The sequence below is a fragment of the Drosophila arizonae genome, chromosome 4 (genome assembly GCF_054131065.1).
Source record: "Drosophila arizonae isolate 15081-1271.41 chromosome 4, UAZ_ARI_1.0, whole genome shotgun sequence".
Classification (NCBI taxonomy): domain Eukaryota; kingdom Metazoa; phylum Arthropoda; class Insecta; order Diptera; family Drosophilidae; genus Drosophila; species Drosophila arizonae.
The window spans coordinates 25,065,578-25,081,050 of record NC_142924.1 but is presented as its reverse complement, the minus strand read 5'-3'; the positions used below and the strand labels follow the sequence as shown (position 1 = coordinate 25,081,050).

At 44.6% G+C, this 15,473-nt stretch overlaps 2 protein-coding genes across 3 annotated transcripts; both read left to right on the top strand.

Moving 5' to 3' along the window:
• Positions 1-10,953: 10,953 nt before the first annotated feature.
• LOC108614620 (uncharacterized) lies at positions 10,954-11,864 on the top strand. 2 transcript variants are annotated; one of them, XM_089468878.1, is made up of 3 exons: positions 10,954-11,121; positions 11,166-11,326; positions 11,387-11,864. In XM_089468878.1, the coding sequence occupies exons 1-3, from the start codon at positions 11,037-11,039 to the stop codon at positions 11,624-11,626; spliced, it is 486 nt and encodes a 161-aa protein (XP_089325004.1). In that variant the 5' UTR covers positions 10,954-11,036; the 3' UTR covers positions 11,627-11,864. The 2 variants fall into 2 exon arrangements, with proteins under 2 accessions (XP_089325004.1, XP_017864312.1); XM_018008823.2 differs by having other exon boundaries at positions 10,962-11,121; positions 11,169-11,326.
• A 1,354-nt stretch (positions 11,865-13,218) lies between these two features.
• Trxr2 (Thioredoxin reductase 2) lies at positions 13,219-14,934 on the top strand. The gene has a single exon (XM_018008821.2). The coding sequence runs from the start codon at positions 13,324-13,326 to the stop codon at positions 14,869-14,871; it is 1,548 nt and encodes a 515-aa protein (XP_017864310.1). The 5' UTR covers positions 13,219-13,323; the 3' UTR covers positions 14,872-14,934.
• The last annotated feature ends 539 nt before the right edge of the window (positions 14,935-15,473 follow it).

The window sequence follows — 15,473 nt, the reverse complement described above, 5'->3', positions numbered from 1 at the left end:
TTCAAGTTTGTCTTCAGATTTCGCTCCACTAGCAACGTGGGATTAGAGATTTTTGTCAATGAAGGTAATTTGCGGAAGATTTTGTCTAGAATTTCAATTAGATTGACGCTCTACCCCACTGCGAGTGGGAAAGAGAAGCCCTGAATTTTTAAATTTTCTTTCGTCCTCAGTTTTGCTACTTAAGCTGTATAATTCTTATGGGTAAGTTGTACTCTGTAAAAAGACACGATAATAGAACGAGAATTACCTTTTCGTTGCTCCAACTAGAAATACACTATCCAGCCAATAAGATGGAGAGCCTAACAATAATTAATACCCCATGCTGGCAAGGAAGGAAACGCAGCTTATTCTCATATTTTATGTACATTGAGCAAGCTATCTGTGTCGACTTCACGTAAGTCTTAATCAAAGTTATATGTAGACTAGGCCCCAGCTGGAGCTGTGCCAGCGCACTGTTAACTGGCTACCGGAAGTGGCTGCAACAGAGCCACTGAGCCACTTAATACAAGATGCAAATGACTTTATTAACTTTAGCCATAACGCAATCAACAACATGCAAATGCCCGCAGATAACGCCCAGACCCAATGCCAATACCAAGTGCAGGTCCAGTTCAAGCTGGCTCCGGCATGAGCAGGAGTCGGATTCTTGTCGCCCACATGGCCAGCGAGTGGGGCTGACGGGTGCGATGGGTGCGAGGCCGGAGCAATGCAGAAAGTGAATCGGTCCAGCGGGCGGAGTGACTCATAATGCAATAGCTTCATAAGCCGCGGGGATTATCAGTTGGCAAAATTAATGCTTATTACTTGAAAAATATATGAGCGACGTTTGTTGTGGCTGTCGGTGGGTCTGCGGGTTTTCAGAGTCCAGTTGCTGCTGCTGCTGCTGTTGGTGCTGCTTCTGTGGCAATGAGATGCGAGTGTCCTGCCAACGTTTTGCTGCACATCCGCTAGACCACCGCCAGACCAAAGAAATATGCATTAAATGTTAAACAAATGCTGTGCAGAACAGTGGGCTTAGGCTAAGTTTCGAAGCAGGCCACAAAGTAAAGAGCAATAAATGGAGAGCGTTAGCTAAAGCTGGACTGGAGTTCGAAAACATGAATTTAATTTCATAATTTCCTCTTAAATTGATCCCCAAATATAGGAATGTATAGAAACCTGTTTAGAATGATTAATATATAATCAAAATTAAGTTTGTTAATTAATTTTTGTTTACTTTTTCTATAATTTAGCTCAAGTTTTATTTAGTTATTCGATTTAAACGTCAACACAATATACTTATTCTGTGATAATTACAAGTTTTCCAACGTTTCTATCAGCGCGTGCTACCCATGGTGTTTTCGTGCTCATAATGAATAATCATAAAAATTGCATAAATTATGTGCCACGCCGTCTTGCTTAACGCCTCCGGTGAAAAACGGCAGACACGAGCAGCGAGTCCAGTGCCCAAGTGGAGCAAAGAAAGGGCGAGTGGGGTGGGTAGCAGGAGGGGGGAGCACAGCTAAGTGCGGGCGCTGAGCAAATGAAATGCAGAAATGTAAATCTAAAATAATTTACGCGTCTTTGTTGACTGCATTGCCGTTGCCGCGTTGTTGTACTGTTGCGTTGTTGCGTTGTTTCGTCGCTTCGTTGTTGCGACTTTGCCATGGCCATAAAAACCTGGCGCTGCCTCGGTAGCAGCCAGCCGCCCCTACTTGGCGCATTGCTCTATGGTTTTTTTTATGGCGTCCATAACTGTTGCTACTGCTGCAACAAAATGGCGTCATCGCATGGCTGTTGCAGGCAGCCCAGCGTGGACTGGCGTGGGCGGGTGGGCGCAAGAGGCGCTGGGGCTTGGCACTTTGGTTAGTTGTCTGCCTGCTTAGCGCGAGGGGGCGGGCTGGCCGGCCGGCGTTTGCTCCGCATTTACATTTATGACTTGGAATAATCCATTATCAGGCATTTGCACGTTACCTAGGCGAATAATGCACACAGACAGACCCGCACCTCCGACCCATACGTACAGGAGCCTCGGCACAGCTAAGCCCTTGGCTCTAGTTTAAAAGTGGCCGGACTCGCCAGATTAATTTGCCGCAACTATCCTGGCCAAGGATTAAAATACCTAAGGATGCAGCAAACTTTCCTGCTGAAGATTTGCGAGCGCACTGCTTAAATGACAGTGCGATAGCCACAGAAATTACACGTATCGTCCGCGCCGTCCTCGCTTTGCCAACTTCTTTGGGCATTTTCAATTCCAGCTTTTGGGTCTATCCACTGCATGCCTGCAGGCTATCTTAATATTGGACATAGGACTTGCCGCTCTAAATAATCTACTTGTTAAATATCGACCTTATATATGACTATACCATCTAACGTTGTGTATGTATTGCATTGTACATATTGGACTATACGTATATTCTAATCATATAACCCTGAATCCCTCGATTTCAGCATACTCAAGAAATAACTTTTCAACTCACATACGCAGACATAGAGAAGGTAATAATATTACTGATTTCTCTAATTACTTTTAATCGGCTATAAACACTCAGCTCGTTGAGCTGATCAAGAATATAATTCCCATTTACAATGGCATTAGAGCTACGTCCGCAAAATACAATGGATAAACAGTAGTATATAATATATGACACTATGGTAATTTGAAATATAATCATTATTACAATATTCAAATATAAGTAAAATACATAGATATTTGAGCAATGTATGCATTGTCAATGTATTGCTTTATTTAACTCTTGGCTTATTTTTAATACTAATTAAGATACATTAATGCAGCCAGATTGAATCATTAGGGCAGCAAATGACTGCGTGCGTGTGGGAAAATTCATATTATACGGTTAAAATCTGATACTTTTAATTAAATTCAATTAAATCATATAAATACGTTCGTGAATTCGAGAAATATGTTAAATACAGTCTTTAGCAGCGGAAGACAAATTTCAAGGAAATGGGCCAGCAAATACTGTGTCAATTAAAAGTTTAATTAATTCGCTACACACACACACACGCACGCACACAGACGAGCAAACGGCACCAAAGCAAACCACATACAAACACATTCAGCAACAAGCAGACAGTTAGGCAATCAAACAAACAATAAAACCGGGAAACATGAAGTTTAACAAATTTGACAATCGTATACCCTTTCCAGTTGCTCCGAAGTACAGTAGAATCCGGATATAATGACTCAGCTTTTAGCGTCCGTACGATAGTTGCGAGAAAAATTCTGGTCCTCACACAAACCTCTATATCTATATATGAATCTATATGTATATAATCTAATCTATATGTACAACCATAGATTAGATTATATACATATAGATTCATATATAGATTCTATATCACATAATCCTGAATTTATGCTTCATAATCATGCAAATTGATAGAAGAAAATGCATAATAGAAGAAGAAGCATATTATAATTGAATGTAAATATTGTAAATACCCCCACTTTTAGACAGTAAAAAGTCTTCTATAAATCATAGTTACTATAATATCGTCTATAAATCTCTTGGAGATCAAGATCCCTATAGATATTTCTTCAGCGCTGACCAACTTGATAATGCAGTCGTTAAGCCCGCTGTGGTGCTCATTCAGAACGGTAAATAATCCCACGCCAAAGTGAGACAAATCCTATGAGAGATGTTCGTAATTATTTTAATTGTTTAATGTGATGCGGTCAGGTCAGGTGTGTGTGTGTATGTGTCCGTGTGTGTGTGCGGGTGTCTAAAAAATCAGTGCATGGTGCGTTATGAAACAAATACCGGCAGTAGTGCGATACCGTGGAGCGACATACGGACGGACAGGGCACGCCAGCTGGACTGACGATAAAACAAATTGCATTCAACTAGCATTTGCTTGTTTTTGTTTTTAATGATTAATGAGCCAGGTGACTGACGCACCACACCTAGCAGGTGGGGCTCATTTTGCCTGCGTAAGTTGATACCTTGGGTCCTTGCCCTTGCCTTAGTCATGGGGACACTACACGACTATTGGGGCTACCAGCATAAATTGTTGAACAACTGTCAGGCGAAAAACAAAACAGTGCTCTAATGTGCTGTCATTAGGCAAATGCTACCCGCGTATTCTGAGAAGTAGCACTCGCACAGATGGCAGCTCACTTGTCTTTAAGAGCTGTTCGGGCTTTTGATCTGTGAATCTCTATATGGCATATAGCTAACCATTTTTGCTTTCAGCTTTTATATATTGCAATTATAATTGGGTAATTAGCTATCAATGAAAATTGAAAGCATTTTAATAATAATAATTGTTGGTGGAAATGCAAAAAGTATTATAAAGAGAACATGTAGAATGATAGAAATTCGATTTTATTCTTGATGGTATTCGAGAATAAAGTCAAAATGTAACAGGCAAATTAAATGATGTGTGTATTTATTTGAGTCCAGGACTAGCAGTAGAATCGATCTTGAGACGTGACATTTCACTCACGTTCCCAAACAGCTATCTGATTGTGAATATGATATTTGTTATGTGAGTGCGGCTAATACAGGGAAATTCGTACTTTATGGAACAATACATAACTGATTCAAGCTAGGCAGGTAATGCTGGCAAGAGTAGATTGAGTCAAGCTCAGAATATCTCTGCGTGTCTGCAGTACTCCTAACTAGAGGCTATGTTGACATAGAAAAGTTTTTAATAGGCCCGTCCGTCCACGTTTTGTTTATTTATATGAAACCTACGAAAAATACAAATTACGAATTCTCCTTAGCTGTAGTAGCTCTCTCATTATATAATCACACATACAAAGCTAAAAAAAAAAAAAAAATTAGAAGAAAACCTAATTTAAATTAAATACTCAACCTAGAAAATTTTAATGATGTTTGAAACAATTTCCTTGCAATACGCCCCAGCCGACCCCACGACCTTGGCACGCTTTATGGCGGCTGAAAAATAAAAGAGACCCGCTCTTAATTGCGCTGCCAAGGATGATATTTGCACTCATTTGGCAGCGAAATTAATTATCAAAAACTCGTGGCATTTCGTGCAAAAACAAATATATAGAGTCGCCTGGTTAAATGCTGAATATTTTCCGCATTCCGCGCCAGGGAGCGCACGGGAGCAGCTTCGCACACATGCACACACGGGCAGAGGAGGCACATGCGTTGGCATGTCCTTGACTAAGTTTTTATCGCGGGTGCCGGGCTGGAGGAATTAGTCAGAGGAGTGCGGGGAGCAGCAGCGGTTGCTTCCTGACTCCGCACGGGCTGTTGGCTTGTCAATCATGCAAAAACTGCAACCGCCGCATAACCGCCGGTTTATAATAGCTTGCCGGCCAGGAACATGGCCAGGCCAGGACCAGGACCAGCACCGGACCTATAACCAGGTACAGAGCAGGAGCAGAAGCCGGCGAGCTTGAGGAATGGCTAGGGCAGTGAGTCTGCAGTGGCTGTTGCCTGGTTTCGGCAAAAGCTTTTCAAACTTTTTAATTATGCAGCAAACAGAAAACTTTGCGGTAATTTCGTTGCAACAGTTGGTCCAGCCGACAGGATGGAGCACCGATGGCAGCGTCAACGTCACGAGCAGCAGCAACATGCAGCAACAGCGACAGCAGCAACAGAAGCCTGTTCAAGTTGACTAATTGAGTTAAGCGTGGGGCAACAGGAATCGCGCTGGGTGTTCTTCCTTTACCTTTCACAAATAATAATTTGCCAACAACTTTAAAGTGCATCAATCATAATTAGAAGCCGACATTTTTTCTATGTATTCGGAAGTTCATTTACATTTAGCGTTGCCAGATCGTGACAATATGCATATGAGGTCGACCAATTGCCAACAGCTGCCAATAATAAGAAGAGCGACTTTATTTCTGCAATTATTATAACTAGTGCATATTGTTACTAATTGGATCGCTATCTTAAGAAATAAGTAAACAATGCAAGGTTTTGGATAGTGCATGTAGAAATGTATGCATGTATATGCCTGCTATCGGTTGCACCATCGATAGTATTTAAAAGTTTTCACATATGTATGTAGGGTGACCATCTGGGCCGGAGCCCAATCGAGGACTGTCAAAAACTACCAACTACAATACCTTATCTGCGTTGCTTTTCTAAACGAAATTCTTGACACAAACTTCTTCAAGTTTGCATTTTGTCAAAATGATTTCTTTTTATCGAAATAATAGAAAACCGTGTCAAGTCGGGGCACCGGGACATTACCTCCAAAAGCGGGACATGTCCCAGAATTTCAGGACGGACCCTACCCTACACATATACTTATCTACATTCAAAACTTACCACTAGTCAGGTGCATTTACTTAATTATTGAATGTCGTATTTAGTTAATTGTTGCATATCGCATTTAATATTTTACAAGTCAATTTATTTTTGTTTTCATATTGTCTACTTTTTAAACATTTGCCCCAAAGAGCGGATTAAGTTCAAATGTAGAGCATAGAACAATGAGTGTAGTCAACTTAGCCATGATAGTTGGTTCGTTCACCCCCTGATGATAATAATTTTGAAGTTTTAAAATACTCTTTTCAAATCTTTTACAAATGCTAAATTTGGCCAATAAAAAGTATTATAACTGCAAAGGGATATTATCTAGTCGGGCTATCCACCTTTACTTGTTTCCTGATTGCACTGCGTGGGGCTTTTCACAGCCTGTCTGATGCTGGAGAATCTTGACTAATTGTATTTATCGGCTTGAGATGCTGCTCAAGCACCGTCTGATGCGACCAAGGCTCGATTCCTTTGTGCTCCGTAGAAGCTGTTGCTCAATTGCCGTCGCCGTTCATCACTTAATTGAGTTTTTAAGCATTTCGCAAGTGCCGCGCATTAGCGCAGCGAAGCGAACATCCCGCACATCCACGACCCGGCGACAAGGCCCGGAGCACCGAAAACTCCCCGACTGTCGGCGGCTGAGCTGTGCCGTGGAGGGTCAAACAGCTGCACAAGTATGTAAATGCAGATGCAGTCGCTCACGAGGAGACGGAGCGTCTTGCGACATGCTTATTGGCATTGGCAGTGTTGCACAACGACCGAACCGGGGCTGCGACAGATAGCCGGCAGCGTTTTGCAATCAACCGGAGTTCCGCTTACCCCGTTTGCCCTGCAGCTTAAATGAGCGAGAAATCGCTTCATTTAGCAGACAGCCGCCCAGGCGAGGGCCTGGCTGTGCGATGAGTGCGATTCGCAACCACCTCACATAATCGTCCCATATCTCGTACGGCTATCCCATATTATCTGGGCTGTGTTGCTTTCGGTTCAACTTAAGTACAATTTGGTCATTCGGTAGGCAGGCAGGCAGGCAGTGAAGGCAACACGGCCCGGAGTGGAGCGCCATCCCTTCCTATTCATGCATATTGATAATCTGAGACGCTTGAATGCTCATTTAGTCAACTTGAAAGGAAGCCCGAGTATCCAAGCTCTTCGACCCAGCTCGGACTTTTTAATCATGCGTGAGCGGTCAGTTCTGGGCTTGTCTCCGTTTTCATTTTGCCATTTGATGTAGGGACCTGGCTTCACTTTATCCTCTCGACCCCATTCATTCACTGCTCGGCTGTTCATTTTGGGGCTCGGATGAGGCTTGCTCCCAGCGCAGGCACTTTTCCAATCAACTTGAGTGTGTGTCCTTTGCCAAGCTGCTGCTGGCCATTTTCCTGCTGACTTCGTGCCGATTTTATATTTTTCATTTGAAAAATAGATATTTTTTAATGCCTTTTATTAAATCGGCTTAGATTTATTGTGCACATGTACATCATATTTATGTGTGCGTGAGTGTGTGGGTCCTATGTCTATACGCATTAGTCGACGATTCCTTCTGCGTGTGTGTGAGTGTGTGTGTGTGTGGCAGCTAAGCCCTTTTCTTTAGGACTTTGCTGCGATGGTAAAATACGTTTATGGATCTTAAGGCGAATTTTGTGCATCTAATAAGATTTATTATTTTGTGGGCCGCATCAGTTAAATGGCAACGTTGTAGTTGAGGTCTTAGACAGCATTCAATTTTGCCTTCGCCCTGAGTTAATCTAATGAACAGGCTAAGCCTATGGCATGCGAAAGGATCGTGCACTGATTGTCTGTAAATGAATTCCGGCCATGATAATCGAAGAGACTTTGCCTGCTCGGCTGCCCTGCCTAGAGAATACTCACTGAATCACTGCCAGCACACCTGCCCATGCTGCCGAGCTGTTCAGCAGATTGGCACTTAGCAGCAATTGGGAAGCCAATGCCGCAGATACATGTGAAAAGCATTTGAGCTCTCGCACGGGGAGATGCTCAACGGGGGCGATTACATGGAAAAGTTTTGCAGTTTGCTGCTGAGAACATGTAAAATCTTTTTGACTAAACACATTTATGCAATCAAACTTTTAAAGCACAATGAGTCCTAGACATTCGCAAGATGTGTCAGCTCACACATGAAGCACAAGCCGCCTACGTGTGCAGGGCAAGAAAAACGCTTGTCGCAACGCAACCTTTAAAGCCAACATCAACAAGTTACCAGCCTGTCAGTTAGCCTGTCACATGAGCCAACCAACCGCCAGCCGACCAACCAATCAACAGGCCAACTCAGCAGCCATGCGGCGTGCTTATGAGAAATTGCATTGAGAGCGGGAAACCGAAGTTGAACCAGGCATGCGAGAGATTTGTATTTGGGTTGTGCAAATAATTGTCCATGATTGGATATTCGCAGTCGGTCGAGTCACTGTGGAATCCTTTGACCCAATATCCCCTCTCAGCTTTCGGCCAGCTGCGAGCAATTAAACGCATTGTATGGCTTTTCAACTTGATTAGATTGCAATTTTGCATTGCACATGCACGAAAAATTCATGGAAAATGTTTGTTTTTCTCCGTTCGAGTTGGCCATGCACATTGACATTGCAGAGCAGCAGCAGCAGCAGCTGCTGTAGCTGCAGCTGTAGATAAAATGGGAGCATTGGAATGTAGGTGATGCTCTGGCTCTGGCTCTGGCGAGTCTAGCAGATACATGTGTTCATATAGTTAAGTTTTGTGCCCAGCAGGAAGTGTTGTAATTCGCACTTCACCACACACTTACACCCACGCGCACACACACACGAACACACACGCACAACCACATACCGTTTAACATGTCGTATGCATGATTGCGGAATATTAAACGTCGGCCATGTTTTTGAGCAGCTGCTGGGGCGGGCGGGTTGGCGGGGGCGTGGTCTGTCTGTTGCGTTGTCTATACCCAAAATTTGTTTGGTTGCTTTGGTTTTAATTATGGCTATCACTGCTGGCTCATAACTGCAAAATATGCACGCCTCACACTCTTTTTGCATCCAGCCTCTGCTGGTTCGCCTCATATTGGAACATGTCGTGTAATCGGGCAAAATGTTCATCTATGATTAAAAGCACTTTCCAGCTGTTCGATACGTGGATTGAAATTGCATTCGATAGCATGGCCAGCTCTTATGTTGTGCAGTGTAGACATCCTAAAGAGTTCTTGATCGTATGAATGACTGCAAATTATCGGAAAATAATTTAAAATTTTTGTGTTGATTCTTGATCTCTCATTATGAAATTTGTAAATTTGCATAAGTAGATAAACAAACCTCATTTCCTGGGATTCTCTTGAGGTGGCAGACAGAGTCGACCTATTTGAAAGTAATTACAAAAATTTGCTGCCCAGAGGTTAACATCCAAATAGTTTTATGCTAGGAAAGGCCTTGGCAAACAAAGCTAAACTCTCGAAGGAGACTTTTTACAATTTGGCCAAGAAGTTGTATGCACAAGTTGTTTGTGTGGTCCCGCACCACACAACCGCACAACCACACAGCCACACAGACCGCACGCAACCACACATAAACTAATGAAAAGCTGACTTAAAAGGGAGACTAAATTAAATATTTGTGCAAGAAATACAAATTGATATGAAATATTCGAAGAAACAATGCAAATAAATAAACGATTCAATCAAAAGATTGACTTTCTGTTTGCAGATCCCAAAATGCTTGATAAAAAATTGCATTTCCGATTCGAGACACACTTCATAGCTGTCAATGGCAATGCCTATGAATGGGGTTGGGGGCTTCGATTCGCAATTGTTTGGCTTTTGAGCTGAACTCTTGCCCGAGTTGCTTGGAGCGTTGAAGGCAAAGTTTGTCATCAAGGCAGACGCCGTCGCTCATTAAGCGTTAATTAGGCATTTGGCGCAATTGACCTTTGCTTAACTTTTGCTAAGCAGCGCCTGGGGCACGAAGCCAACACCTTTTTGATGTTGGCCGGCTGACTTTGGGCCTGGGAGGAGTTGAGAGAATCAAAGTAATTGGGCGCAATTTAATTAACATTTGATGAATTCATCGGCCATTTGTCAGTTTCGAGCAGCAACAGCTTTAAGTAATTTCACAAAATGTAGAAGAGAACTTTTTAAATACGAAAATCCTCAGCCACAATAGTAAACTTTAATTCAAACGAAACGAAACGAAACGAATCGAGAGAGAGAGGAGGAAGAAGAAAACATGAGAAAAAGTTGTAAAAATTTGATAAGCTTGTCGCTGGGCAGGAGGGGGAGGGGCCTCAGTTCTATGCCTACGCCACGATGGGCTGCTCGAGCAGCGTAAGGTGAGTTGCTAGGAAAGTTATCCCTAATGTTTATTGGGCAAACTTTTGCATTTTTACAGCTTCTTGAAAGTTCTGCCGCGGTATGGCTGGTCATTTTAAAGTTGAAATTATCGAGATAGCCCAAGTTTGTTTGCCTAAGAGGCTGCAATCCCACAATTGTCAGCACATTACGCCTGCCGGGAGCCGCTGCGCATTCGCAATTCATAATAAAACTTTCGAGCCGCGTTGCCATTGGCAATAGTCGTTGTTGCTGAATGCTGACTTCCAGCTATTAATTCGCTTATTTTCATAAGAGTGTCTGGCATCATGCAAACATGGCCCAAATGTCCCCCAGCCCCCTCATGCGCTTCACTTACGTGCTCCACACTCCACATCCCAGTCTGTCACTTACCTGAAAAGAGAGAGAGAGAGAATGTCGTATATGATTAGAGTAAAATTGCAGTAGGCTATGATTTTTGTTCTTAAATAATATAAAAGGGCTAAGTCATGATTCGTATGCCAGCCTTTAACCTCTTTCTCTACAACATACTTCTCTCCCAGGCGATGCAGCGCGTCGTTCGCATCAAAGATGGTAAGCTTAACCAGAAGGTGAAATCGAATTAACCCAACCTTAAGCAGGACCCTCTGATCAGTCCTCCTCCTGGGACCAGTTGGCCCTAATCGGGGGCCTCAGGACCTCCAGAGAGCTACCAACGGAGCATAACGAGTTTCCTGACTCCATGGTGTATCTGAATTACTTGATCAATGCCTCGGCGCTCTTGGCAGATGTTATGCAGGTATTCCGGCCCAATCATTGCTCCTCATAATCAGCTAATTCCTTGCCTGACTCCCCGCAGCGTCGAAGACTCGGCTTTCTGGTTGTCGTTGTAATTATGTGGAACATATTCGTGCTCGAGCGTATCTTGGCCTTTGAATTGACTCTGATCTGGTCATTGTGGTCTAACGACATCAGCTCCCTGACCTACGCCATTGTCATAAGCAGCATCACGCTCACGAACATCATTCACTCGATGCTCATCTACGAATCGATAAAGATGCATCACGGCCGCCTGCGTTTCAGGAGGGGGGAGAAGTAACAAAGTATGCAATAGCTGCTCCGGCACTCGCCCAGAGTTATTCTTTGTCCACTTAACTGGGTCGTTCAGCCAGGACTCACAAACACAAACACACACAAATATATGTCAGAGTCAGAGGATTATGCTGTAACCCTGGGGGTGCGGGTACGATTCACGGCGTGGCACCGGGCATTGCAACTACAACTACAAATTCTAGGTCGTTTGGTTCAACTAATAAATATGCCAAAATACTCACACACTCGGTGAGAGCCTCAGACATTTACAAATGAATCGCAGCTGAGGGCTGCTAGTCCCGAAATAAATCCATTAAATATTTGCGGTTAAACGCACCAAAAACAAACCGCAAAAGTAAATCATACCCAAAGTAGACACCGGACCGGACATGGCCAAGAATTTCTCTCGGCTTGGTTCGGTCCCATTTTTTCTTCGTACGCAAAAATATTAGATTAGAAATTAGGACAACCATGCACAGCCAAGAGGCAGTCGGTCGCTCAGGCAGTAGAGCATAACGCCATTTACTTGATTGGAGATGGGTGTAAAGGCCCTTCGGCAAGCCGAGCAATAAGAGCGGAGGGCATCTAACCATCGTCCAGCCGAAATTCTAAATGGTCCATGGTGAAACATAAATCATTGAAGCTGACATCTCACCATTTTTACTGAACTTGTACATATACAAGTGTATATGTATGTGGCTAAAGCTCTGCCTATTTGCTTAAAGGCTAGGCAGAACTCACGCAGATTTTCCAGAAGATGCTTGAAGTGAGAATAACCTGAAGCATCTGAAGGTGTCTGCTAAGCCATTGACTGCGATTCGCAGGAAAAACCTACAAGAGAGGGACTTAAAGCGGCGACTTTCGTTATTCGCCCCGATATCTGACACTTTGGTCCACCAAGGCCAAGTTGTATAAATCATTCTGGAAATTGAATGTGGACATCACTGACATCACAGACACACTCCATTCGAATCGGGTCAGTGGCTGGACAGGGATTGGAAAGGGCAGACCTCTGTCTGGGCAGAGCTTGTATGAAATTTTCTTGAGATATAAATAATGCGTATCTGTGATTATCGATAATAATTGGTTATTGCATGAGAAAAGCTCATTAGCTCCAGCACTAACCAGTTCCTTCTCTTTGGAAACTGACCAAAGTTAGCGCTTTGGGAAAAACCTATCGAAAACTATCGATAGTTTGGAGATTACCATCGTCCAATATCGACTGCAAGCACTATCGATAGCTCTCTAGAATGAAATTCACTCTTTCCGAATGATTGCATTTTCAACTATTATCCGATTCCATGCCCAACTTTCGATGTGAATTATATAGACAATTAGCTTTGGGGCTATCCCCTCGAGCTCCTATTTGCCTACTACAGGGTGTACATCTACATGCGAATGTTATTATATTGTGTTATATAATGAGTAACGATATTCCTGAACAATAAAAAACTAGATATAAATAAACAATCAATAAATTGAATGTAAATAGTATTAGTTTTCAGTCTAAATTGAACTCTCAAATTCTGCAACATTATCACTAGCCCTACTATGGTTAGTGGTGGTGTATAAATCAGATCACTATCAAGTTGGCAGCGCATTTTGAGTCTCTGGCCAGCCTGGCTTGTAGCAGTCGAGTTGGCAGCTCCCCAGCTTCATTGCTACAAATTGTCAAGTTTTACTATTATAAATACGGAGCAGAATATGATGTTGCTGAAGTCATTGCGGAGCTCGGGCACATTTCGCTCTGTGCTGTTCTTGCGGTTCTCAGGCTCGGTGAGAAACGCAAGCAAGTTCGACTACGATTTGGTGGTGCTGGGCGGTGGCTCGGGCGGTCTGGCCTGCGCCAAGGAGGCCGTCGAGTATGGCGCACGAGTTCTATGTCTCGACTATGTGAAGCCGACGCCGGCTGGGACCAAGTGGGGCGTGGGTGGCACCTGTGTGAATGTGGGTTGCATACCCAAGAAGCTGATGCATCAGGCCTCGCTGCTGGGCGAAGCCGTGCACGAGGCCGTCGCCTATGGCTGGAACGTCAACGATCGGGACATCAAGCCCGACTGGAAGAAGCTGGTCAAGGTCGTGCAGAACCACATCAAGTCCGTCAACTGGGTGACCCGCGTGGACTTGCGTGACAAAAAAGTGGAGTACGTGAACTCCATAGGTAGCTTCGTGGACCCCCATACCATCAAGTACAAAACGAAGCAAGGGGAGCTGAAGCAGCCCACTGCTCAGTACGTGGTGATCGCAGTGGGCGGCCGACCGCGATACCCGCCCATTAAGGGCGCCATGGAGCTCGGCATCACCAGCGACGACATATTCAGCTACGAGAAGGAGCCAGGCCGCACCTTAGTCGTCGGCGCTGGCTACGTGGGCCTCGAGTGCGCCTGCTTCCTGAAGGGTCTTGGCTACGATCCCACAGTCATGGTGCGCTCGATCGTGCTGCGCGGCTTCGATCGCCAAATGTCCGAGCTCCTGGCAGCTATGATGACGGACCGCGGCATACACTTCCTGAATACCACCATTCCCATGGGGGTGGAGCGCACGTCCGAGGGCAAGCTGCTCGTTCAGTATCGCAACACGACGACCCAGACGGATGGGAGCGACGTCTTTGATACGGTCCTGTGGGCCATCGGACGAAAGGGTCTCATCGAGGACCTCAACCTGGGCGCTGCTGGCGTACAGACCTACAACGACAAAGTCATTGTAGATCACACAGAGGCCACTAGTGTGCCCCACATCTTTGCCGTGGGCGACATCATTTACGGCCGGCCAGAGTTGACTCCAGTGGCCATTCTATCCGGTCGCCTGCTGGCGCGACGCCTCTTCGCTGGCTCGACACAGCTGATGGACTACACTGATGTGGCCACCACTGTGTTCACGCCACTGGAGTACTCCTGCGTGGGCATGTCCGAGGAGATGGCTATAGAGAGGCTGGGGGCCGATAATATCGAGGTGTTTCACGGGTACTACAAGCCCACCGAGTTCTTCATACCGCAGAAGAGTTTTCGCCACTGCTACCTCAAGGCTGTGGCCGAGGTGTCGGGCGATCAAAAGATTCTCGGCCTGCATTACATTGGGCCCGTGGCTGGGGAGGTCATTCAGGGATTCGCAGCAGCTCTGAAGTCGGGCCTCACTGTTAAGACGCTGCTTAACACTGTCGGCATTCACCCCACAACCGCAGAAGAGTTCACTCGACTATCGATAACTAAACGTTCTGGTGTAGATCCAACACCGGCCTCGTGTTGTAGTTAAATGTACTAGTTAAGTTTATGAAATACACAAGTCTTATTGCACGTAAGGCAAACTATTTTAAGATATGCTCGCTGTCATAGAGGAGTGAGGGGAGATACAGAAACTCACGGAATTTGCGCCCCACCGGCATTGAGTTGCAACATTTCTATGCGGGGCGAACGTTCTCTGGCATGTGAAGAGAACGCACACGTTCCGTTGATTTGACGTTTCAATATAAATGACGATGAGACTCCGTTGTGCGACTATTTTTGGCATATGACGTCGTAATTTATGAAGTTCACGCTAAAAAAACACAAAGGCGCCGTAAGAAGGGCCAGTTACAGAAGGTTTTCTTTCTTTTTTTTTTGTTGCTGTGCTTCCTTTAGTTCCGCTCGTTGCACGAGTATCTCTGACCCACAATCCTTGGCGTGCAATCTGGCTGCTGGCGCCGCAAAGTATGCCATGTTTTTCTAGGCCTGCCATTCACACACCACAACAACGGCAACCGGCTCGGGAGCAGCAACTGTTGGGGGAGTTTCGCAGGGCAAAAAAAGTTTGATTAATGTTTACTTCCGATTTGCATAAATCTTACTTTAGCATTTTGGGCAATTTTAGCTGCACGT

Excerpts from the sequence above, each read along its gene's own strand:
- Trxr2 (XM_018008821.2), top strand. The coding sequence starts at position 13,324 with ATGATGTTGCTGAAGTCATTGCGGAGCTCGGGCACATTTCGCTCTGTG.
- LOC108614620 (XM_089468878.1), top strand. The coding sequence starts at position 11,037 with ATGATTCGTATGCCAGCCTTTAACCTCTTTCTCTACAACATACTTCTC. Across the intron at positions 11,122-11,165 it reads CGTCGTTCGCATCAAAGATG|CAGGACCCTCTGATCAGTCC; the intron begins GTAAGCTTAACC and ends CCCAACCTTAAG. Across the intron at positions 11,327-11,386 it reads TCTTGGCAGATGTTATGCAG|CGTCGAAGACTCGGCTTTCT; the intron begins GTATTCCGGCCC and ends GACTCCCCGCAG.